The 24,829-nt window shown below is 40.7% G+C and overlaps 1 protein-coding gene across 3 annotated transcripts; it reads left to right on the top strand.

Moving 5' to 3' along the window:
- The first annotated feature begins 1,279 nt into the window (after positions 1–1,279).
- Positions 1,280–24,472, top strand: LOC121690078 (titin-like). 3 transcript variants are annotated; one of them, XM_042070429.1, is made up of 22 exons: positions 1,280–1,562; positions 1,749–2,033; positions 2,148–2,432; positions 2,542–2,826; positions 2,993–3,277; positions 3,406–3,690; positions 13,597–13,881; positions 14,253–14,537; positions 14,707–14,991; positions 16,196–16,480; positions 16,823–17,107; positions 17,339–17,623; positions 17,731–17,772; positions 18,370–18,654; positions 19,106–19,390; positions 20,452–20,508; positions 20,638–20,922; positions 21,154–21,438; positions 21,678–21,962; positions 22,065–22,349; positions 23,237–23,521; positions 23,779–24,472. In XM_042070429.1, exons 1-22 carry the CDS (start codon positions 1,322–1,324, stop codon positions 23,823–23,825), a joined length of 5,517 nt encoding a protein of 1,838 aa, XP_041926363.1. In that variant the 5' UTR covers positions 1,280–1,321; the 3' UTR covers positions 23,826–24,472. The 3 variants fall into 3 exon arrangements, with proteins under 3 accessions (XP_041926363.1, XP_041926370.1, XP_041926378.1); XM_042070436.1 differs by lacking the exon at positions 18,370–18,654; XM_042070444.1 differs by lacking the exons at positions 16,196–16,480; positions 16,823–17,107; positions 17,339–17,623; positions 17,731–17,772.
- Positions 24,473–24,829: the final 357 nt, after the last annotated feature.

Genomic DNA, 24,829 nt, shown 5'->3' with positions numbered 1-24,829 from the left:
CCAGGAGAGGGAGGAGGAGGGGGCTGAGAGTATATTCAAGTTCAAAAGGCGAATAGCCTCAAAAGTAAAGGTGGCCTTCCTCCTGTTAGTCCTAGCCAGAGGACAGTGCAGACGCCTGCCAGAGGGCAGCCATTCAAAAACTCTATGTAGGACATGGGTAGAGTCTTCTGATGCAGTTGGCTTTCCTTAATGTTGCCTTGTTGTGCAGTGATGTCAGAGACTGAAGAGGGTGGCCAGTGATTTTAGAACATGTTCACAATGCTCTGGAGGTGTTGCTTATTTTTGATTTTGCTGGGTTTGTGCCAAAGACTGACATATATGTGTCTTTCCAGGGACCCTCAATTTTGAAGAAATTGGTCCATATAATTGATTTGCCCTGGAGGGTCACATAGTATAGCACTTTCTGATATTTGTTTTACATGGATGACAATGTAAAATGTCAAGGCATGTCAAATTACCTCAAAGCTTCCTCACAGGTCTTGCCTGCCCAAGTGGATGAATGTGCTGCATTAATCCTTGTCTTTGTCCTTAAAGGAAAATTTCGGTATTTAGCACTTTGAGTCCCTTTTCTGGTTTGTTTTGGATGAACTAGAGTGGTGGACACCGAAATTTTGACGATTGGTCCTGTCTCAACTTTTCTGACTCGTTTTGAATCGCCTTTGACTACTCAGAGTGGCTGCCAACAGGCATACTGTAGGCTACTCAAACATGTCCTAAAACAACCCTTAACGTTCGTTTTCAAAACTGTGCAACTCACCGAGTGGTTAGTGCCGCCACTCTGAGTAATCAAAGGCGATTCAAAACGAGTCAAAAAGGTTGTGTGTCCACCACTCTAGTTCATCCAAAACAAACCAGAAAAGGGACTCAAAGTGCTAAATACCGGAATTTTCCTTTAAATAATATACAGTAATTTCCCGTGTATTAGCCACATTGTGTGTAAACCACACAATAAGTGTTTTATGTGAATTTAAAAAAAACAACACTGTGTATTGACCGCACCCCTGTAACCGTAACTCTCAATAGCCCAAATGACTCAGAATCAGATTGTGCTTTTATCAAAAAGAAGAATTGAGAAAAAAACTGCATTCTCATGTAAAGCCCCTATGTATTAGCCTCATAGCTGAAGAAAATATTTGTAAAATCAATGTATAAACTCTGTTAATAGGCGGGAAATTATGGTATCTATCTTTCTATATTTGAAAAAAATATCATGTCAAACTCAGATTATCATCAATCCAGTACTTGCTTTAAATTGTATTCCACCTTATCTTTCACAGAGTCAGCTCGTTTTGTGGAAAAGCTAAAGAACCACACCATCCCAATGAGCAAGAGATTGATACTGGAGTGCACATTTACTGGAAGCCCACAAATGTTTGTTACCTGGTACAAGGAAGGGAAGCAACTTTATGCATCATACAGATACAACACTAAAGTGAAAAACAACAAGTGCATTCTGGAATGTCTGCATCCCTGTAACCAGGAAACATCTGGAATTTACTCTTGTGAAGTTAGCAATCCATACGGAATTGATATTTGCCATGCCCAGATTGTTGCCGTTCCAGGTTTGTACATTATCATCTTTGCATAATTGAAGTGGCACATCCTCATGTTCAAACAGTTCTTTACTGAAAGACACTTTGGTCAACTTTAGATTTGCTATTGCTTAAGATAAGAAACAATATTGTCCATTCAATTTACATAAAATGTTAATGAAAAAATAAAATTGCTTTCAATTTGTTTCCTCTCAGAACCTCCACAGTTTGTCTCTAAGTTGAAGGATCTGTCTGTTCCAATGACCAAGAAACTCAGACTGGAATGTACCTTCACCGGAGCCCAGAAGATGTTTGTCACATGGTATAAGGATGGCAAACAAGTGTATGCCTCCTATAGATATAACACAAAGGTCACTAAGAAATCCTGCATCCTGGAATGCCTTCATGAGAGCAACGCAGAAACTACAGGAAGATACTCCTGTGAAATCACTAACAAATATGGAACAGATGTATGCTATGCTCAAATCACTGCAGTGGCAGGTCAGTATCTGAGAACTGTGCTTCCTTTTTTTCAATGCTTGAGTTTGAAGATTCACTCACACCGTTGCATGTAGTGGAAATAGTTACTAAGTTTTAATGCCCATCCTCTCTCAGAGCCACCACACTTTGTGAACAAGCTGAAGGACGTTTCCATCCCAATGAGCCAGAAGCTGAGACTGGAGTGCACTTTCGCCGGGGCCCCCAAAACATTCATCACCTGGTACAAGGATGATAAGCAGCTGTACGCCTCCTACAGATACAACACCAAAGTGATCAGGAACACCTGCATCCTCGAGTGTCTGCATGAGTGTAACCAGGACACCACGGGAAGATACTCCTGCGAAGTGTCAAACAAGTTTGGATCTGAAAGGTGTCATGCCGAGGTGAAAACAGTGACAGGTTTGTACATTAAAGGCCCTAAGGGCATTGATTCTATCTTAGCAATGCATTGTATATTCATTTATTAAGTGCAATTGACATTGACTTAAACAGTTCTAAATCTGTCCAGATTCTCCTCGCTTTGTGAAGAAGCTGTCCAGCATGCAGGTCTATATTGGAGACAAAATGACCCTGGAATGCACATTTACTGGGGCCCCAAAAATATTTGTCACTTGGTATAAGGATGGCAAGCAACTGTATGCTTCTTACCGACACAACACAAAACTCATGGGCAATAAATGTATTGTGGAGTGCCTTCATGGCAGCACAAGAGACACTGCAGGAAGATACTCATGTGAAATAAGCAATTCTCGTGGATCATCTATCTGCCATGCTGATATCACAGTAGGAACAGGTTTGTACAGTACTTTACGATTAATCTTTTATAAAGTAATTTTACTGTACTGGAGTACTTTGTTGTATATTCACAGATCATAAACTTACAGATTGTCATATTTAGAAATAACTGAAAAATAGGATCCAATATCAGTGAATAAAGAACATTGTATTTTTCCTCTCAGATACTCCACACTTTATGAAGAAACTGGTGGACATGACCCTTCCACTGAACAAAATGTTGAAGCTAGAATGCACCTTTACGGGAGCCCAGAAAGTATCTGTGAGTTGGTATAAAGATGGCAGACAGCTCTGTGGCTCTGATGGATACAACAGCAAAGTCTCCAACAATTCCTGCATATTGGAAGGCCTGCATAAACCAAACAAAGAAACTACTGGAAAATACTCCTGTGAAATTAGCAACTCTTATGGAACAGCAATCTGTCATGCCCAGATCGTTGCAGACCCAGGTTTGTTCAGCTGTTCAGGTTTATGAAGTTTAATAGTTTATAGAGTTAATCTATGAACAAATCATGTATATTTCCATTCCTGATCTGTAACAGTGAGATTATATCCATTTTAATCTTCTTTCTCTCAGAGTCGGCTCGCTTTGTGAAGAAGCTTCAGAACCTCCTAATCCCAATGAGCCAGAAACTCAAACTGGAGTGCGCATTCTCTGGCGCTCCCAAGATTTCTGCCACTTGGTACAAAGATGGTGAAGTGCTCAATGCCTCCAACAGATACAACACAAAGCTCTCTGATAACTCTTGCATCATGGAATGCCTACATGAATGCAAGAAGGAGACGGCTGGAAGGTACTCCTGTGAAATCGTCAATCAGTATGGGACAGATCTCTGCCATGCCCTCATCAACCCAATTACAGGTAGAATTACTGCAATGGAGGATATTGGTTGTCTGACTTGAGATGTTCTAAGCCTTGTACAGGCAATCCTATGGACATTATTATATTTCAAGACAATGCAAATTGTGTCATCAGTAATTTCCTGAATAGCTTCAGTCGTAAGCTATGCAGAAACAACATAAGATGTTTTTGAAAATATTTCATGCTTGGTTCTAGAATAAACTTTCGTTAAAGGTAAACCTTCATGGACTTCCGGCATGACGAGTTAGTGACCAGACGCGCAAAAGGGGGCTCCGACTAACCTTTTCATATTTTTGAGCTGAACAACCTTAGTACCTTTTTTCTTATATTTTGGTTGACTTGAAACTGGACGTTCATACACACTTTATACGAGAGTGTCAAGAAATAGGCCTAATGAGTAGCACTAATGAGTTTCGGCTAAGTTAGCTAACATGGCTAGAGAAGCTGACTGGACTAACTAAAAAAGACAGCCCGATTACCAAAAACGACCTCGAATCCCTACTTAATGATCAGCGTGAAAGCTTCAAGACCGATGTGGCGGCTCTGATCCACGAGTCAACACAATCCCTCAAATCATCGGTGGATTCACTGGGACAACAGGTATCATCGTTTAATAACCGTCTCACTCAAACAGAAGTTTTGGCTGGGGAAAACTTTGGAAAACTCACCGAGATGGAGACTACTGTTAAAACGCTTCAATCCCAGTGTAGAAAACTTCTGGATAAAATCGACGATCTCGAAAATAGATCCAGACGTTCGAATTTGAGAATAATCAACATGCCTGAGGGGAGTGAAAGTGGCCAGGACCCAACTAAGTTTGTGTCAGACTTGCTGATGACGGTGACCCCAGAGATCGAGAGAGAGCATCGTTCCCTCCACAGATCGGGGGACAGTAATACAGAGAAGCCAAGAGCATTTATCGTCAAATTCCTCCGTTTTCAAGAGAAAGAGAAAGTCCTGAGATAGGCCAGGAGACATCAGATGACCTACCATGAATCCGAACTGAAAGTCTACCCAGATATCAGTTTTGAACTGACCAAACAGCGAGCGTCATTTAACGGGATTAAAAATTCCTTGTATCTGAAGGGAATAAAGTTTCGCCTGCTGCACCCAGGCCATCTTCACGTCTCATTCCAAGATCAGGACTATTATTTTGATTCGCCACAAAAAGCCCAGGACTTTCATGACCAGCACATCAACGTCTCTGACCAGTAGGCCTAGAAATCGGCCTCATCCCGAGATGTTTGTTACAGCCAGCAAGTTAGAATTTTCTGTTAATTTGGATTGATAAAAAACCTGTTGTGAGTACTTTTTTGGAGATTTGTGATTACCTGAATTCTATTTTTATGATAGGCCTATCGTTCTGTTTCCTTATTCTGTATAAATACATATACATAAAAAATACATAATAACAATTAATGATAAGGGGTAGACGAACCTTGATTATAGGCCTATATTATACCTCCCTACTGATCTTATTTTAGTGCTTAATATCTCAGTATACACAGGATTCATTACTTAAAATAGGAGCCCCCTGAATCAAGTAGAAGTGAAGTGGTTCATGCCATCTGGAAGTGGTGCGTTATGGATAATCCTGATGTTAGATTTTGCATTAATGTTGTACACTCTCCGTTCTGAGAGTTTAATATGGGGTAATTCTATGGGAGGGTGGGTATGTGCTTACTACAGCTGTTGGTATATATGTCCCCTATATGTTTTTTTTCTCCTCCCCTTCCCCTGCTCTCATCTTTTCATATCAAGGCAGTGCCACTATTTTACAGTACATGCCTCTGACCATTACATATGGCTAACATAATAAAAGGTAAAGGAGCAAACCTGAGGTTTGTATCCTGGAACGTTAAAGGGCTTAATAGCCCAGTCAAGAGGGGCAGAATATTATCCTATTTAAAACACTTGAAAACGGATGTAGCTTTTCTGCAGGAGAACCATCTGATCACTAAGGACCACCACAGACGGAGGGCGTCGTGGATTGGCCATTGTTTCCAATCCAATTTTAGTAGCAAAGCACGAGGTGCAGCTATTTTATTTCATAAAAAAGTTATGAAATAAAATAGCTGACATTCAAGGCCGATTCATTATAGTTACAGGTTCTCTTAACCATGTAGCAGTTACTCTTGTAAACTTGTATGCACCCAACTGGGATGATGAAGCATTTGTTACAAAAGTGGTGTCATCTCTCCCAAATTTAAGCGGTCATCAATTAATTTTGGGGGGGTGACCTTAACTGTGCAATTGACCCGCTACTGGACAGATCCTCCTCCAGACAACACCCACCATCTAAAATGGCCAAAGCCTTCTCTTCGTTCATGAACCAATTAGGAAGTGTGGACCCATGGCGTTTCCTCTACCCTGATAAAAAACAATTTTCATTTTACTCCCAGGTTCATAAAACTTTCTCACGTATAGATTACTTTTTCATTGGCAATGATCTCCTTCCAGCTGTCGGAATACTCCGGAATTCACACGGAATACTCCGCCATAGTCATATCGGATCATGCTCCACTGCTTCTTGACCTTTCCTTCACACTCTTACAAAAAACAAGCCCCCCTGGAGGTTGAACTGTACACTGCTCAATGATAATGCATTTAATTGCACAATTTCTGCAGCAATTGATAATTTCCTTATAAACAACAACTCAGATTTCATATTGCCCTCTTTGCTTTGGGAAACATTAAAAGTGGTTATTCGAGGAGAGATTATATCGTACTCTGCAAGTTTAAACAAATGTAAAAAACAAAAACAAGAGCAGCTACTGAAAAAATATTAAAAAATTGGATAACAAACAATCAATATCACCATCCCCAGAGCTTGTAAAAGAGAGTCAAAATCTGCAAATGGATTATAATCTATTTACAACACATGAAACAGAAAAGCTGCTATTGCACTCACAAGGTTTTTTGTATGAACATGGTGAGAAGGCAGGACGACTGTTGGCTCACCAGCTAACCACCAACAAATTAGACAAATAAGAACTTCTTCAGGAGAACTTACAATACTCCCGTCTGTCATTAATGACACCTTTAAAAAGTATTACTCTAAACTATACACTTCTGAAGCCTCTAACACTGACACATATAGAACAACATTTCTCGATAATTTGGAATTTCCATCCATTGCTCCTGACAAAGCAAATGATATGGATCAATCTCTAAAAATTAATGAAATTACTGATGCAATTAAATTAATGCAAAGAGGCAAAGCCCCTGGCCAGTGGCGGAACAAGTCAGAGCCGGGCCGGGGGAAAATGAGCGCTCAGAGGTTGCAACGGTGACGGGAAGAGTCAAAAATAAAATTAGGGCGGTGCAAATCTCACTGAATGCAGAAGTTACTGCTGGGTGGTTGCATTGGCGGAGCGAGGGGGTGTTTTCGGGGGCTCAACCCCCGAATCTCTTTTCAAAAGCCCCGAATATGTTTTTGTATGTGTTTTCAATTTCCAACGATTCTAATTTCTAATTTAACTTCCCCTCGCTTTCTCTATAAATGTTACAAAATGTACTATTACTTCTACTGTTACTGAGCAAATATCCCTTACTTTCAAAGCCCAATATTGACAGATAATCTGATTTCCCACACAATGAGTTTAGGCAATGCCAGAGCCGAGATGCGGTTTACGTCATAAACCTGGCAGGAAAGTTCAGAGCGGCGCAGTCAGTTTAAACAGCAAGCTGTAAGAAAAACTATTGTCAAGACATTATGCAATTAGGCTACTGTACCCCGGAATACAAAAATAAACTTCAGAAAGAGAGAAAGTTTGTTGTAGGCTACTGTATTCATAGTCTCAATGACCGAATCAGTAGATACCTGTTGTCAGTTGAGTTCGTTCAATTTATTGTAGGCTAGTAGCCTAGGCAAATATGAAACGGAGATGTAACGTGGCTACTGGCGGGATTTTGAACTTGCATGTTTCATGCATTTTAGGGCAAAAATACCATGAGATTGATGAGTTCTCCATTTGAGGAACGTAATCAATTGCGGACGTACACAGACAGCTCAGACACAGAGCGCATAGGCCTAGGTTAGGCTACTTTCACTTTCTAGAGCGCATTCATTAGGCTACGTAAAAGATGCTTCATACCAAAACAACGATCAAACATTATCAAATGTATCATGACGTGTTGTCACAAAGACTTACTCCAATTAGAAAATCGAAACCAAAATCATGCAGGCTAAGTGTTCTCTCATTGACGTCTGTAGGAGACAATATCGTTGATCCAATTTTGTAAATTTGCACGTCGTAAAGTTCAATATGAGAGTTAAAATAAAGCCAGTCATACAGCAGAACATTTTATTCAATATTTTACACCTAGTAAATCATCAAAGTAAATTTCAAAACTTTTCAGCAACCGTGAGTCATAACTCGTCCTGACTGGGGCAACCTATAAGCCTAATACGTCCCACTCTGATGAAAATGATTGAAAAGAAACCGTTTGCATGATCTTAGCTCCTCCGGCCTTGTGCCGTGGGAGAGGCCCGTCCCACCTTACCCACGCGGGTGCGCGTGCCGCACCCCCCGCACCCCCTCAAGCTCCACCCCTGCCCCTGGCCCAGATGGGTATCCTATAGAGTTTTATAAAAAATCATTGATAAGCTAAGCCAGGGGTGGGCAAACTGCGGCCATTATGTGAACATTATGCGATCCATTTAATTGGGAACGCACTCACGAGAGGGAGAGAGAGCCGCAGGTTCTGGCTTGTCATTGTTGATAAGTGATATGTCCTTCTTATAAGAAACTTTTAAGGAAATCATAAAGGCAACAGCAGTTCCCACTACTGACCATTTAAAAACTGTGGAGGGCCCATCCGTAGGTTGTGCGGCCTGCCGGGCAATTTTCAAAACCCAATGTGGCCCTTGAGCCAAAAAGTTTGCCCGCCCCTGAGCTAAGCCCTCTTCTTCTTAAAATGTTTAATGACTCTTTGGATCAGGGAACCCTACCCCAAACCCTCACAGAGGCCTCCATAACATCCTGCCTCCATAACCTTGTTGTTGAAACCAAACAAGGATAGTACCGAGTGCGGTTCCTACAGACCGATATCACTCTTGAATAATGTCTATAAAATTCTAGCTAAAATACTTGCTATGAGATTGGAACCTGTTTTACTGGATATTATATCGTCAGACCAGACGGGATTTATGAAAAATCGCCATTCCTTCTCAAATATTCGCAGACTTCTTAATATCCTTTTATCCCCAGCTCCTGGTGAGACATCAGAAGTGGTGGTCTCACTAGACACTGAAAAGGCTTTTGACAGGGTGGAGTGGGGGTACCTGTTTGATGTCCTTAACAGATTCCATATGGGCTCTAAATACATGTCCTGGATAAAGTTATTATATACCTCACCCAAAGCTTCAGTAAATACAAATGGAATGAGGTCTCAAAACTTCACACTCTGCAGGTCTACGCGTCAGGGGTGTCCTCTGAGTCCCCTATTATTTGCTGTGGCGATCGAACCATTATCTATCGCACTTCAATCAACCAGCTATAATCAGGGGATTACTAGAGGTGGCTCCAAACATATACTTTCACTTTATGCAGACGACTTATTGCTGTTTAATTCTGATCCATTAACCACTATCCCTCACATAATTTAACTGCTAGATAGATTTGGAACTTTTTCAGGTTATAAACTGAACTACTCAAAAAGTGAATGCTTCTTAGTACCCAGACCCACAAATTACTGATGGAGACATTCCCTTTAAGATGTCTGGAAGCAGCTTTAGATACTTAGGGGTGAATATCTGTTGACATTTATCAACCATTTTCAAAAACAATTTTCTACCTTTAATGGAACAGATTAAACTAGATTTGGAAAGATGGAAGGGTTTGCATTTAACAATTGCAGGTAGGACAAATTGCATAAAAATGAATGTACTTCCACGCTTTTTATATCTTTTTCAGTGTCTGCCAGTCTTTCTACCAGAATCATACTTTAGTACAGTTGACAAATTGATCTCCTCCTTTATATGGAACAATGGGGTCTCCAGGATCAAACGTGGGTTTTTACAAAGAGACAGATCAGTCGGTGGACTAGCGCTCCCAAACTTGAGAAATTATTATTGGGCAGCCAACATACAGAAAATGCTTCTCTGGGTTCAGGAGCCGACGCTAAATTGGTGTGAGATCGAGGCTAGTTCATTTACCTCCACTTCACTTTTGGCTCTGCCCACATCTAAACTACCCATTCAGTCCACTCAATACACAGGTAATCCCATTGTTATAACTACCCTAAGGATCTGGTCTCAATTTAGACTTACTTTTCGATTCAAGGGGTTATCTAACCATAGCCCCATTTGCAATAACCAGTGTTGGGAACGTTACTTTAAAAAGGTAATTAGTTATAGTTACTCACTACTTGTTACAAAAAGTAACTGAGTTAGTAACTGAATTAGGACTACTCTATGATAAGAGTAACTCGTTACCAGGGAAAGTAACTATTTGCGTTACTGTTAAAAAAAAAGTTGCTATATGTCAAAGAATTTAGATTTTTTGAGCAGTTTTGAAAAGCCAGTTGAAATTAGTAGAACAGACAGGTGTTTGTAGGCTACATAACTTTCGATATTTATTAGATAGATAGATAGTTAGATAGATACTTTATTGATCCCCAAGGGGAAATTCAAGATATTGCACATCGACAGACCTACGGTTGACTTCAGCCTTTGTTGTGAGGCAGAAAGATCTAGCTTTTGCTGCTTGGAGGACTTTGCTCCGAGTCCTTCTTTGCTAGTGGATGGCGAGCTATCATCTGTGGTGGAGGTAGGCTATCAGTGTTTTTGGCCACTAGCTTTAGATACGTGTGTGAGATGCCTCATTAAATTAGAGTTGCTTTCAACGGATGTCGACAAAGTCTTCGCTCCTGGACATAATGTAGCCTACACTTTACATGCACGTTCTTGTTGCCTTTGACCACAATGAATTTGAAGTAGTGCTTATATCTCCACCTTGAAAATGTCAACTTTTTATCGGATTGCTCCTGACCTGCTGTTTCGTCGAATCTCTACTTAAGCTGCTGCGTGTGTGTGTGGCGCGTGTGCTGGCAAGTGTGTAAAAACACTGGCTTTGATTGGCTATCATGAAACATGACTCTGCCTTAGCCAATCATAATCGCTACGTCTTTATAGACCCCTTCGCAACGGTGGTGAAAACATAAACATTCGGGTGGGCGTGACGTCACTGGAGGCAGAAACAATCGTTTGGATAGTGAGGCGGCTATTTGAATAGTACTAGTGAGGCGGCTAAAATCAGACAGTAATCTAAAATCTTTGCTAAAATGTGTAACGATATAACACAATACGTACATACACTCAGTGTACGTGATCAGGAGGATTATTTGAAAAAACTAAGGCTACATTATCAGATGGGACCATCCTGACAGACCCAATACCGTCAGTGATTGGAAAGACAGGTTTGCCATCAGTTGAATGGCCGGACATTATTGAAAAACCGAGTGTCTACAGTAAGGAGAAGCTGAGGGTGTATAAATCATTGAATGCATATAACTATCTCCTAAATGGTCATGTCCAAGACTTACAATAGGCCTACAATGACGTGGTGAATTTTGTGTTTGCCGAACCGACATTTTACCGAGCCAGCGCCCGCCCATGTCACAAGGCAAAGATGTATTGCAAACGTGCTAATTACCAACCATTTCGTTTGAAAATTCTAAAACAACAATGTTTTTTAATACTTCAAAATAACATTTGATAAATGAACCTCACATTTTCAGTAGCCATAGGTGTCTAGATTTGAACAAAATCTAGTTTGTTTCTTACCGGGGCTTTTACTGCCTGAAATATCCAATTTTGTTTACCACGCTCGGAGTTAGTGCTGGGCCTTACACAGTAGTAGCCTAGTAGCTAGTAATCAAGGATTTGGTTTAGCTCTTCGAGTCACAGTAAAATTAAATTTTTGGTAGGCTACATAGCTTATTTAGATACACTTATGGTGTGGGCGCTTGCGTTTTTTTAGGAATCCGCAGTCTTGGTTTGTATAGAAATGAATAAGTGACATACATGTAAAGAGGTTGGAAATACAGGACGATTGGTAGGCTAATATGTGAGGTTCCGATACAAGGCTTGGGTTATCGTGAGTCAAACGAACAACTACGTTCTCACTGGAAACTGTAGCCTAGGCCTACTTATTTCAAATTTAACAGATGACTTTTTCGGTTCTGGCACCCGACAGCACAGCAAGGTGAGACCATGATAACCTTTAGCCTCCCGAATATGACTGTTCGTTTAGCTTCCCAGCTGAGGTGATGGTTTGTTTTGCCTCCAGTGAACGTAATGACGTAGGCTCAGAAGGTACCTATTAACCCACCTCCTCACTAGCTGTGAGCCAGGGGTGCGTTCGGATTACACAGTTTATTCAATCAATGCAAAGTAAGTAACGTACCGCATTTAACGTCCAGTAACGTTAACGGCGTTGTAACATTGTAAAAAGTAATTAATTATATTACCCCGTTACTGAAAAAATAACGTTGTTACCTAACGGCGTTCTTTTAAACGGCGTTATTCCAAACACTGGCAATAACCATCTTTTTCTTCCCCCCAATATTGATGCAGCCTTTTCCTTTTGGCAAAGGTCGGGCCTTACAAATTTAAGAGACCTCTATACTGATAACTCCTTTAATAGTTTTACCAAGCTCTGTGAAAGGTTTAACCTCCCACAGTCACATCTTTTTCGTTATTTCCAGATCCGTAACTTTGCCAAGTTGAATAATTCAGTTTTTCCAAACGCCCCACCTGATTCAGCAGTCGACTCAATTTTGGACATTCCTACCAGTCAAAAAGGCCTCATCTCCAGAATATATACTTCAATATCCCAATTTACAGAGACCTCGCTTGACCAGATTAGAAAAGACTGGGAGGAGGAGCTGGGCTGCCCCATATCTGACAATAATTGGAAGGAAGCGCTCACCAGAGTGGATGGGAGTACATCTTGTGCAAGGCTGAGTTTAATACAGTTCAAAGTGATCCACCGCATTTATTTTACCAATTCTAAACTTTCCAAAATATATCCTAATGTCACATACAGCTGTAACAGATGTAATTTATCTCCAGCAAACATGACACACATGTTTTGGTCTTGTCCTCGTCTTCATGATTACTGGACAAATATTTTTAGCCATTTGTCCAAATTTCTAAGTGTTACGTTGTCACCAAGCATAGAAGTTGGTATCTTTGGGATAATACCAAACCATGAGAATTTCAGGAAGTGGGCAAAAGACACTATTGCTTTTGCATCCTTACTAGCGCGGAGAAGAATACTACTAGGATGGAAGTCACCGCTAAGTCGCCCCCACGGCGTCCACATGGCTTAAAGATCTTATGATGTTCCTCAATCTAGAAAAAATAAAATACAATTTAAGAGGGTCTCCTGATAAATTTGAGTTAGTTTGGAATCCAACACTGCAATACATAAGAGAATTAAAAACACTTGAAGATAAATAACACCATTTTCAAGTGGTACTGTCTTTCGGCATGCCTCAGAGTGCTCAGAGCACAATCCGACCCTACTGCCTTATTTCACTTGCAGATTTGTTTAACCTACCCCCTTCCCATTTGGTTTCGTTTTTTTTTTTTGTGTTTGTTTTGTTTTGTTTTTTGTTTCCAATTGTATGTGTGGATGTATGTGGCATTATACATTGCACATTATTTTTAGTTTTGTGCATGTTGTATAACCTGTACAGTGTAGACTATGTAGTGTGGATGACTGGAGAGGGTGGGGAATGAAAGGGAGTGCATTTGAAGGAAAATTGAAAATAAGCCTTTTGATGTAAATTGTTCTTTTGCTTAAACCTGTGAAATCAATAAAAAAATATGTGTAAAAAAAAAGGTAAACCTTTATAAGTTGTAATATTGTGTCATCTTATTCTCATTTTACTCAGAACCTGCACGATTTGTCAAGAGGCTGGAGGATGTGAGCTTCCCTCTGAGTAAAAAGCTCAGACTGGAGTGTACATTTAAGGGAGCACCAAAGATGTTTGTGACGTGGTACAAGGATGGAAAGCAGTTGTACGCCTCCTACAGGTACAACACCAAGGTCATCGGGAACACCTGCATCTTGGAGTGTCTTCATGCGTGTAACAAGGACACACCTGGAAGGTATTCCTGTGAAGTGTCCAACTTGTATGGGACTGACATCTGTCATGCCCAGATTACTACAGTGACAGGTGTGTAACCACTCTGTTCTCCTCTAATAACGACTGTGGTGTACAATGAATATGAATGATTCCATTACATAATGCACATTTTTAACTTCATTCATTGTGGGTTTGCCTGAAATGACAATTTGGTGATAGAAGTGATATTGTGGGAAAGCTTTGTGGTCTAAACATTACAGTAAATTTGAAACATATACAAATTATCCCACATCTTACATAATTTCAAATAAATCTCAATATCCCTTACAGCCTCTCAAACTCAATCACTTATCAGATGTCAATTAAGTCTTCTTCAGGGCTAAGAGATTAGGGGACACTGAGATTCAGAACTGCTCTTGGATGTGATTTGTAGAATTAACACAAATGTTCCTTCCTCTCAGAGCCTGCTCGATTTGTCCAAAAGCTGAAGGATCACACCGTTCCCATGAGCAAGAAGCTCCGACTGGAGTGTACTTTCACCGGAGCTCCAAAGCTGTTCGTCACGTGGTACAAGGAGGGGAAGCAAGTCTACGCTTCTTACAGATATAATACAAAAGTCATCGGAAACACATGCATCCTCGAGTGTCTGCATGAGGCAAACAAGGAGACCAGTGGAAAGTACTCCTGTGAGGTTTATAATGCCTATGGAAGTGAGATCTGTCATGCGCAAGTCACAGCAGTCACAGGTTAGTCAAATACCATGACGTATTGGTTTATAATCTTTTTTAGCAGTGATTGAATCATTTAAGCATTGATTTAGTACAATATGTTAGTATTCCAATGGCTAAGTGGATCTAACCATGCGCCTTGTGCAGTGGTGGAAGTGAATAAATTCACTGTTTTTCTCCTTCACAGAACCTGCTCGCTTAGTGATGAAGCTGCAAAACCTCACCATCCCAGTGAGCCAGAAGCTGAGACTCATGTGCACATTCACTGGAGCCCCGAAGCTTTTCGTCACGTGGTACAAGGATGGCAAACAGCTCTATGCTTCGTATAGATACAACACCAAGGTCACCAGGAACTCTTGCATCTTGGAGTGCCTTCATGAGTGCAACAATGAAACCACTGGAATATACACGTGTGAAGTGAGCAACTCTTATGGCACAGATGTCTCTCACGCAAAGATCACTACAGTTGCAGGTGGGTGTGCCGCAAAAGTATCTTCACGTACTGTATTTTATAGAATAGACCCTTTCAAGAGAGTTCCATTATCAGCATCATAGTTGGCCCCACAAGGCTTCCGTTTTAACATTCCATATGTTATCTTAATGCAGAGGAAGTAGATTGGGAACCAAATAGAATGTTCAAGCATTGTTTTTGTTTTTATTGTTGAAAGGGTCTATAGAATATCTTTATTTGTCATTGTCACAGGTACAACGAAATTAAGTGCATTCCTCTTGTTCAGAGCAAAAGTAGCAATAAATAAGTAAAACAAGTCACTATGGACATAAAATGACATAAAAAAAGGGCATAAAAACTTTACACCCCACATATATCCCACCCATACACATCCACATTCATAAAATGTAAAACATAAAGCTATGCTTTGGTAGCACCGTTCACCGTTCAGTGAGATTATGGCTGTTGGGTAGAAACTGTTTCTTAGCCTATTTGTCTATTTTAGATTTACATCATCAGTCATATATTCAGAAATGAGATACAGCGCTGCTAGGACCTGTATTGTTTTTTTGTAAACATCTAGCATTTAATTTTCACATCAACAGACAGGCTACACTGGACATGTAACTGAAGCGTTCTGTTTGTGGAACGTCTGCTGCATCAGTTAGCTTCCACTATAATCAATGGATCTGTCGAATGGATGTAATAGCGACACATCCGTTCAAAAACGTCTTCTAACTGTACGTACACACCGCCGCCGACTTGAGGTTCCAAAGATTCAGGAAGTCATTCATTTTCAATGGAAGCCGGCTTCTCTCAGCTGCTTGAAGCGGCAAATCCGTCGCCGTCGCGTTTTGGGCATCTTCAGCGACTTAAGCGTCAAGCAGAAAGTATGGTAATGAGCTGTGACACGGTTCAGCAACCAACGACTAGCAACCAATCGGAATAGACGGCCTTAAAATAAAGTAGTAAGATAGAACATGATCGAATGTAGAATGCTACCACGTCAGAGTGGCCAAAGCATCCAAAGCTTCCCTGTACTTTTTTGACAAGCGTCCTTGACAGAGCAACCCAAGCTTCTTTGAAAGCTCAAGTCGGTGGTGGTGTGTACGTACAGTAAAACTATTTTACTCACCGCAAATGGAGTGCCTCCATTGCGGACCAAGTGTAGCCTTAAGACTCCATGTGTTCCTTACTCAGTGAACCATGCCTTTGTTTGTCTCAGAACCCGCTCGCTTTGTGAAGAAACTGAAGGATGTCAGTGTTCCAATGAGCCAGTGTTTGAAACTGGAGTGCACCTTCACTGGTGCTGCTAAGATGTTCGTCACTTGGTACAAGGACGGCAAGCAGCTGTACGCTTCTTATCGATACAACACCAAGATTGTTGGGAACAAATGCATTGTGGAGGCTCTGCACCCCTGCAACAGCGACACACCTGGAACTTACTCGTGTGAAGTCAGCAACTCTTACGGAACTGATATATGTCACGCTGAGGTCAGCACAATATCAGGTCAGTGCTATGATGCTCCCCACGACCAAGCTGCAGGGGCAAAACTTGCCTTACTTCATCATGCTCTATAACAATTTCATTTGTCAGCATTTGATTATTGTTGCTTAAGCCTATTTTGATTATCCCCCATCTATTGTACACATATGGCAGGGTGAGTAGAGTGATCGGAGGGCCAGAGCTATTTCAATTGTAATGCCGTAGATGAGATAAGAACTGAATGAATTCATAATGACAAGCATCCGCAGTTTTGCGAAATGTTTTGCAAAACCACATTCTTCTGTGCATACATCAGGTCCACATAATAACTTTTTTATCCTCCCTCTCTTACATGTTCTACCTCAGATTCCCCTAAATTTGTGAAGAAGCTGACCGACCGCATCTTGAAAAGGGGAGAGAAACTCTATCTTGAGTGCACGTTTACAGGCGCTGAAAAGATGTTTGTCACCTGGTATAAAGACGGCAAACAGGTGTACGGCTCCTACAGGCACAACACAAAACAGACGGGTAACACCTGTATCTTGGAAGGTCTCCATGAGAGCACCAGCCATACCACCGGAAGGTACTCCTGTGAAATTAGCAACTCTTATGGAAGTGATTTCTGTCATGCTCAGATCAACTTTGGGCCAGGTGCGTAATCCAGTCTTATTGTTGGGCTTTTACTACCGTTTTCAATACGTTTAATGTTTTTCAATATGTTAAGACCTATGGGGAGCACATTCTTTTTTTATTTAAGGGACCAAAATACATGTAAATTAGTGTAAACAGTCCTCGACATGTGTGTTGTGTGTTTTCTAACATCACGTTATGTTACTGTACAAAGAGAATGATAGGTTTTGATGCTGATGTTGTTTCTCTTAGAACCTCCACTGTTTGTGACACCGTTGAAGGATCTCCGCATTCCAGTAAGCGAGAAGCTGAGACTGGAGTGCACCTTCACTGGAGCTCCGCAGATGTTCGTCACCTGGTACAAGGACGACAAGCAGCTGTACGCCTCATACAGGCACAACACCAAGGTCATTGGCAACAAGTGCATCGTTGAGGCCCTTCACCCATGCAACAAGGAAACCAGTGGAAAATACTCTTGTGAACTTAGCAATTCCTATGGAACAGTGATCTGTCATGCCCAAGTCAAAACATCAGGAGGTCAGTTGCATTGTGGATTCAGACATGAGATGCAATCTCTGAATTATTGGTTGGATGGCTCATAATGAATAAACCATTACTCACAATTGTTTATCTTGTTTGTGCAGTTTTCCGAGATGGAGGCGTATCGAAGGCACCAACGGGCAGTGGTCAGTGTCAGTTTATTTGTCCTTGATAAAAATTCTTGGTAATACTTTTACTTGATGGGTGATTTCATAACACATTCATAGCATCTGTCATAAACTGCACATAAAGCATTCATGACTGTTTCATGAGACACTAATATAGTAAGACAGGTGTCACTTGCGCTCAAGCCTTATCGGTGCTCACAGTCCAGGACTAAAGAGTCAGAAAGACTGGCTGGGCCACTTCAGAGAGACTACACCCAGGGATGACCGGAGCACTCAGAGAACGTTTAAACATTTTTTATTAAGGTGCACAAACAACTGACGTTTCGACGCACTGCGTCTTCCTCAGAGTCAAGACGTTTCGACGCACTGCGTCTTCCTCAGAGTCAAGACGTTTCGACGCACTGCGTCTTCCTCAGAGTCAAGACTGTGGCTGCATTCAAAACGACTCAAATCCTACAGAATTCCACATAGCTCAGGCCGAGAGTAACAGATAACATGACGTTAAAAAGAGGCATGCCTTGTTGGACTGCCCCTTGAGAGATCTCTCTTATTCTTTCCTCCCGATGGATTTAGGCCTACTTAACAAATGTGTTGTGTTTTTTTTTTTCCCCCTAGAACCTGCTCGCTTTGTGAAGAAGTTGAAGGATGTCTACGTTACTGTAGGACAGAAATTAAGACTTGAGTGTGAATTCAAGGGAACTCCTAAAATGTTTGTCACTTGGTACAAGGATGGAAAACAGCTCTATGCCTCTTATAGACATAATACGAAGGTTGCGGCTAACAAATGCATCTTGGAATGTCTTCATGAGAGCAAGAAAGAGACGGCTGGCCGATACTCATGTGAAGTCAGCAACTCTTATGGAACTGACATATGCCATGCTGAGGTTGCTTTAGCTACAGGTTCGTATAGCTTTTTAAAGCAACACCAAAGAGTTTTTTGTACCTTAAAATAAGGTTTCCAAAATTGTTTCAGTGGTTCATCAACTCGTAACAGGATGAACGACACTTCTGCATTCGCTTCGCGGCCCTCTATCGGCTATAACCGCACTATGTAAGTTTGCCAGATCGGGTAGCGGATCTGTAGTTCGATGGAACGAGACATAAGAAACTACAAATTTGAATGTCGCAATACATAGTACTTTCATAAAATCATGCAACATATTCTACCTTGTCTATGGACATCATTATATATTGCAAAGCCGTTGCTGGATAAACAAATAGCGTGCGTACGACAGAGGAAAAGTTCTTTGGTGTTGCTGTAATCTAGTAAGGTCATCCTGCCTCATCATTTCAAATATCATGGCCCTGACGCTAATCTTCCCAGAATTACTTCTTCTATTTTCTTTCACAGAACCAGCTCGTTTTGTGACACAGCTACAGGACCAATTTATCCCAATGAGCAAGAGATTGATACTGGAGTGTAAATTTACCGGAAGCCCCAAAATGTTTGTCACCTGGTACAAGAATGGAAAACAGTTGTACGCATCATACAGATACAACACCACAGTCACAAAGAATTCATGCGTCCTGGAATGCCTGCATCCCTGTAACGAAGGAACTACTGGGGAATACTCTTGTGAAGTGAGCAATGCTTGTGGAACAGATTTCTGCCATGCCCAGATTGTTGCTGTACCAGGTTTGTACCCTATCCTCCATCCACCATCCTTACCTGAAGTAAGAACTCCTGTTGACTTTTTCTTTGACTGTCTGATTCCAGGTATACACTTTAGTTATTAGGGCTGTCAGCAGTAGCGTGTTAATTACAATGAGGTATATAAACACAAGGCGTCATTTTTGTTTTTAATCACATTAATCACATGCCATCAAAGATATTTTTTTAATTTTACACCATCACTTGTGCCTTTACCAAAGATCATCTTGTCGCCAAGCTGTCACATACAATTGCTAGTATCTCCTACTGCTGCAGTCATGGAGATAAACAGCAACATAGTTCTGAATAACATGTTTTACTTTTTTATGTAAAACAACCTCCCAATCGGCTGAGTGACACATTTTTTTTTTTTTAAACCTCCGCATCGGCTCAGTCATATGGAATCAAAATATCACCAAAGCACATCAAGTTTAAATCTGTGAATTAAGCCCAGAAAATATTTGTGGTATAAGGATGACAAACAGCTCTATGCTTTTTATAGATACAACACTGTTGATACTGTGCAGCATTGTTTACACTCCTGCATTGTTACACGTTGTCAACTGAACTACTTAACTAAACTGTTAGTTAATCAAGACAGATTATTTATGTTTTTATGCATGCACTTCTGCTTTAGCATGTTTTAGTTTAATGCACGCTATCTTGCACATCTTTTGAAATTTGATTTGAAATAATCAAATAAATCTTACGTTTAATTTCTTAAAGTAACTTTCTTGTTATTCACGTGATTCCCAAACAATATGTATAGATAATCATTGCATATGGGCTTTAAAACAAACTGATATGCAAAATAATATAATGATTTTTAATCATCATCGTGATAAAACATTTGAATAGACTCATTTAAAGTTAAAAACATTTGAATAATGACAATTAAAATTCAAAAATGCTAAAAACAATTTCCCAAAATATTTGCCTCACAATGTAGACTTGTCTTGCAGTTAGTCAGGCCTTCTTGACAACTTTACAATTTCTTGTCATTCTTGACTAAATGTTTTAACCATCTTGTATTTGTTTCCTCTCAGAACCTTCTCCGTTTGTCACCAAAGGACGATACAGTGATCAAACCACTGCAGTGGCAGGTCAGTACCAGCTTCAGTAAATATTAATTTAGTCACTCTGCTTCTCTTTTGAATGCATACACACAGATTCTCTAAACCCCTGAATGTGGTTGCAACGTGTAATTGGTTGTAACTGCAACCCTCTCTCAGAGCCACCACACTTTGTGAAGAAGCTGAAGGACGTTTCCATCCCAATGAGCCAGAAGCTGAGACTGGAGTGCACTTTCGCCGGGGCCCCCAAAACATTCATCACCTGGTACAAGGATGATAAGCAGCTGTACGCCTCCTACAGATACAACACCAAAGTGATCGGGAACACCTGCATCCTCGAGTGTCTGCATGAGTGTAACCAGGACACCCCGGGAAGATACTCCTGTGAAGTGTCAAACAAGTTTGGATCAAATATATGCCATGCTGATGTTACAACAGTGAAAGGTTTGTATGCTGTTAAGAAACCAGGACATGGATTCCATATTGTATCTTCTTAATACTACATGCTATACAACAGGTTGTCTTTGAACTCTTTGTGAAAAACATTGGAACGCTTTGAAGTCGTTTCTTTGGGCATTTTTACGTTTTCATGCAAATATACAGAAGATAAGACATCCGTTTGTGCAGCGTTTCAAATCTCAAATGATCTTGAAATGTGCTTTGAACTTTGCTTAGATGTTCCTCGCTTTGTGAAGAAGCTGTCCAACATGCAGGTCTATATTGGAGACAAAATGACCATGGAATGTACATTTACTGGGGCCCCAAAAATGTTTGTCACTTGGTATAAGGATGGCAAGCAGCTGTATGCTTCTTACCGACACAACACAAAACTCATGGGCAATAAATGCATTGTGGAGTGCCTTCATGGAAGCACCAAGGAAACTGCTGGAGTATATTCGTGTGAAATCAGCAACTCCTATGGATCAGCTGTCTGCCATGCTGAAATCACAGTGGGGAAAGGTTTGTTCAATACAAAAACTATAAATACTTTCAACATGGAACATTATTATACTATTTATGAGAGGTTTTGTGTAGCTTGTAATAATTTAAGTTGTAATAATTTTTGAAAAAATAGAACATTTTGTTTCACATTTTACTTTAATTGAACTAAATCGTAAGTTACAGTCTTTCAGACTCTTTAGATATTTGTATAATCATGTGTACCAGAAGGAGTTCATGGATTGTGTTTGTCTTCCCAGATGCTCCACACTTTGTGAAGCAGTTGACGGATATAACTATTCCAACGAGCGAAAAGTTAAGACTGGAATGCACCTTCACGGGAGCCCAGAAAATATTTGTGACTTGGTATAAGGATGGCAAACAGCTCTACGCTTCTTATAGATATAACACCAAGGTCACCAACAATTCCTGTGTACTGGAATGCCTGCATAAATCCAAAAAAGAAACAACTGGAAAGTATTCCTGTGAAATCAGTAATTCGTTTGGAAAAGTAATCTGTCATGCTCAGATCACTGCAGGACCAGGTTTGTTCATTACCAGAGTTTATCGATGAAAAACATTGTGATTTATCCACACACAATGGCTTACGATTTATAAGTCATAAATCATGATCTTGTTTCTCTCAGAGTTTGCTTGCTTTGAAAGGAAGCTTGAGAACCTCCTAATCCCAATGAGCCAGAAGCTCAAACTGGAGTGCACCTTCACTGGAGCCCCCAAGATGTTTGTGACTTGGTACAAGGATGGCAAACAGCTCTATGCCTCGTATAGACACAACACAAAGCAGACCGAGAACTCATGCACCGTGGAAGCCCTGCAGGAGTGCAAGAAGGAGACTGCTGGAAGATACTCATGTGAAATTACCAATAAGTATGGGTCTGTTCTCTGCCATGGTTATGTCTTCCCAGTTCCAGGTAGGCATATATTTCATGGAAGATGATGATATTCATAAAAGAACATGTTTTGAGAAATAAGTTGAAGTGGGTTAGACCTGTTAGCCTATAGATCCCTTTTTAGCTATACACTAATTGGTTAACACTCTTGGCTTACAGTGTCAGACAGGAATATTGCACACACAGAGAAATATGGATTTGTAGTGCGAAACATTTTCGCAAAACCCAGCCAAATTCGAATCCGGCTGTGTGCCGAATCTGGTCTTCGTTCGTTGTGTTGAGTTGCGCGGCTTGGCCCTGCACACAACTGGGTGTTGAAATTGAGCTAAAATGACTGCGCTGCTAGCTCAAAAAAAAAAAGCAACCAAGGTGGGGCAGCTAACTCATAGACGGCAGTCCAGTGTTTGTGCCCTTATATTTTGTAAAACTTTGGTTTGGTAACCAAATAATACTTCTGAGCTTGTAGGCTGTGACCTAATTTGACCAGACCTAACTGTAGTAAACAATGTAGAAACCCCCACTGGCCAGTGTGCACCTCCAGAAAATACGTTTTTGGCTGGGTTTGCGAAAACGTTCCCAGGGGTACGTTTCGCTATGAGACCAGGTTGCATCTAATTCTGTTGTTGACGGCAAATAAATAATTTCCCAAAAGGTTAGCATGTTCCTTAAATACGTTTTGCAGTGGGCTCCAAATATATTACACTCATATATAGCCATAGACTCTTTCTTGGATCAATAAAGTATCTATCTATCTATCTAGACTCATCAGTTAGTCAGTCATCAGTGCCCACATGTACCTGTATGGGCAGAAAGATATTATTTCTTGGACGCATATTGGCTTTTTGGTAAACCTTTGGAGTGAACCCTCATTAGAGGTCATGGTAACATTGTACTCTCTTTCTACTCAGAACCTGCTCGCTTTGTCAAGAGGCTGGAGAATGTGAGCTTCCCTCTGAGTAAAAAGCTCAGACTGGAGTGTACATTTAAGGGAGCACCAAAGATGTTTGTGACGTGGTACAAGGATGGAAAGCAGTTGTACGCCTCCTACAGGTACAACACCAAGGTCATCGGGAACACCTGCATCTTGGAGTGTCTTCATGAATGTAACAGCAATACACCTGGAAGGTATTCCTGTGAAGTGTCCAACTCCTATGGAACTGACGTCTGTCATGCCCAGGTTACTGCAGTAACAGGTGTGTAACTTCTCTGTTGTCTTGGGGAATACAACTGTGGTGGACATGAGAAAGATGCATGTTTAATATCACTGTTTGCTCAATGAGCTTGAAATTACTGTTGAATATGATACACCTGAGATGTTCATATTTTTTTTACGTACATCCAATGACACCTCAACATGGTTGTTTGGGTTAATTTTTAGTCCTCCTCTTCAATGCTCGTGAATGAAGGGATAATCACAGAGCGTTAATTTTTGAAATATTCTTTTCTCTAGAATCTGGCATATTTGTCTGGCCTGCAGCAAAATCCCACCACCAGTGAGACACCATCTTGGAAGCTACATGTAACATGTGTGAGCATCTTAGTTTGGTTGGAGACAGACAGTTGGAGACAGACAGTTTTATTTCAGCAGTACTAAGGTTGTCTCGTCATACATGTGCATGATGATGTGGTGCAAGAGATATCGCTAATACAATTTAATTGGTAAGTGATATTAAATGCTCACAATACATTTTTGTTTGTGATAATCCATAACCCATTAGCTAAATCTAAGACATTGTGTTAGTCAAATCATTAGATAGCTAGAATGGACACTTATTACAATGTCCAATCATGTGATATTTAGCTTGCAATGTATCACTGGGTTAAATGTTGGTAAATTATGGGTTAGGTGGACTAACATTAGTACTACCTTAATCTTCTATGTTACCTACAGAGTGGGACATGAGACTTGGGAGTCAGCGATTGACCTTGTATCTTTGTACTTGCTGGCCTCTATCACATACGCACATGAGAGTGATCAGATTGCTTAGGTTCATTTATTTTCTTTCTTCACCATTCTTTGGTCACTAGATAGCATTTTTACCTGAAACTCCAACTGAATAAGTAGGCAAGATGGCTATGGTGTGAATGTCCCCTGTTCTCTCAGCGCTTCATTTTGGCATGGAATAAAACTGTACTGAATTTCACATCCCTGCTTACGTTGCCTTTGCTCACAATGACTGCTTGCTTCTTGTTCCTGTCAGCTATCAGCTCGGCCTCACAAGCTAATCGATGGTTCAGCCGACTGCAGATGAGCTTTTTGTTGGGATACATTTAGTCAGTCTCAAAAACAAATCAAGCAAGACTGTTTGTGGCAGTCTCCTGTCCTATTTCTAACAGGCCTGACCAAATATAGTCTCAGTCAATGTCACATGAATAAAGTAGATGAAGGGAAAGTGTGATATGAACCAGCCAAAAGTGATAGAGAGAGTGATGCTTTGAGAAGGTCAACTGAAAATAAGATTCATAAGGCACTGTATCCTACTGCATTAACAAATAATCTA

Source organism: Alosa sapidissima, chromosome 2 (genome assembly GCF_018492685.1).
Source record: "Alosa sapidissima isolate fAloSap1 chromosome 2, fAloSap1.pri, whole genome shotgun sequence".
NCBI classification, from domain to species: domain Eukaryota; kingdom Metazoa; phylum Chordata; class Actinopteri; order Clupeiformes; family Clupeidae; genus Alosa; species Alosa sapidissima.
This window is presented reverse-complemented; position numbering and strand designations above follow the sequence as displayed.

What these genes read in the sequence shown, in the direction of transcription:
- LOC121690078 (XM_042070429.1), top strand. Translation starts at nt 1,322, where the DNA reads ATGAGCAAGAGATTGATACTGGAGTGCACATTTACTGGAAGCCCACAA. An exon ending in CCAGATCGTTGCAGACCCAG is followed by an intron (nt 3,278 to 3,405) that starts GTTTGTTCAGCT and finishes TCTTTCTCTCAG; the next exon opens with AGTCGGCTCGCTTTGTGAAG. An exon ending in TCAAACCACTGCAGTGGCAG is followed by an intron (nt 20,509 to 20,637) that starts GTCAGTACCAGC and finishes ACCCTCTCTCAG; the next exon opens with AGCCACCACACTTTGTGAAG.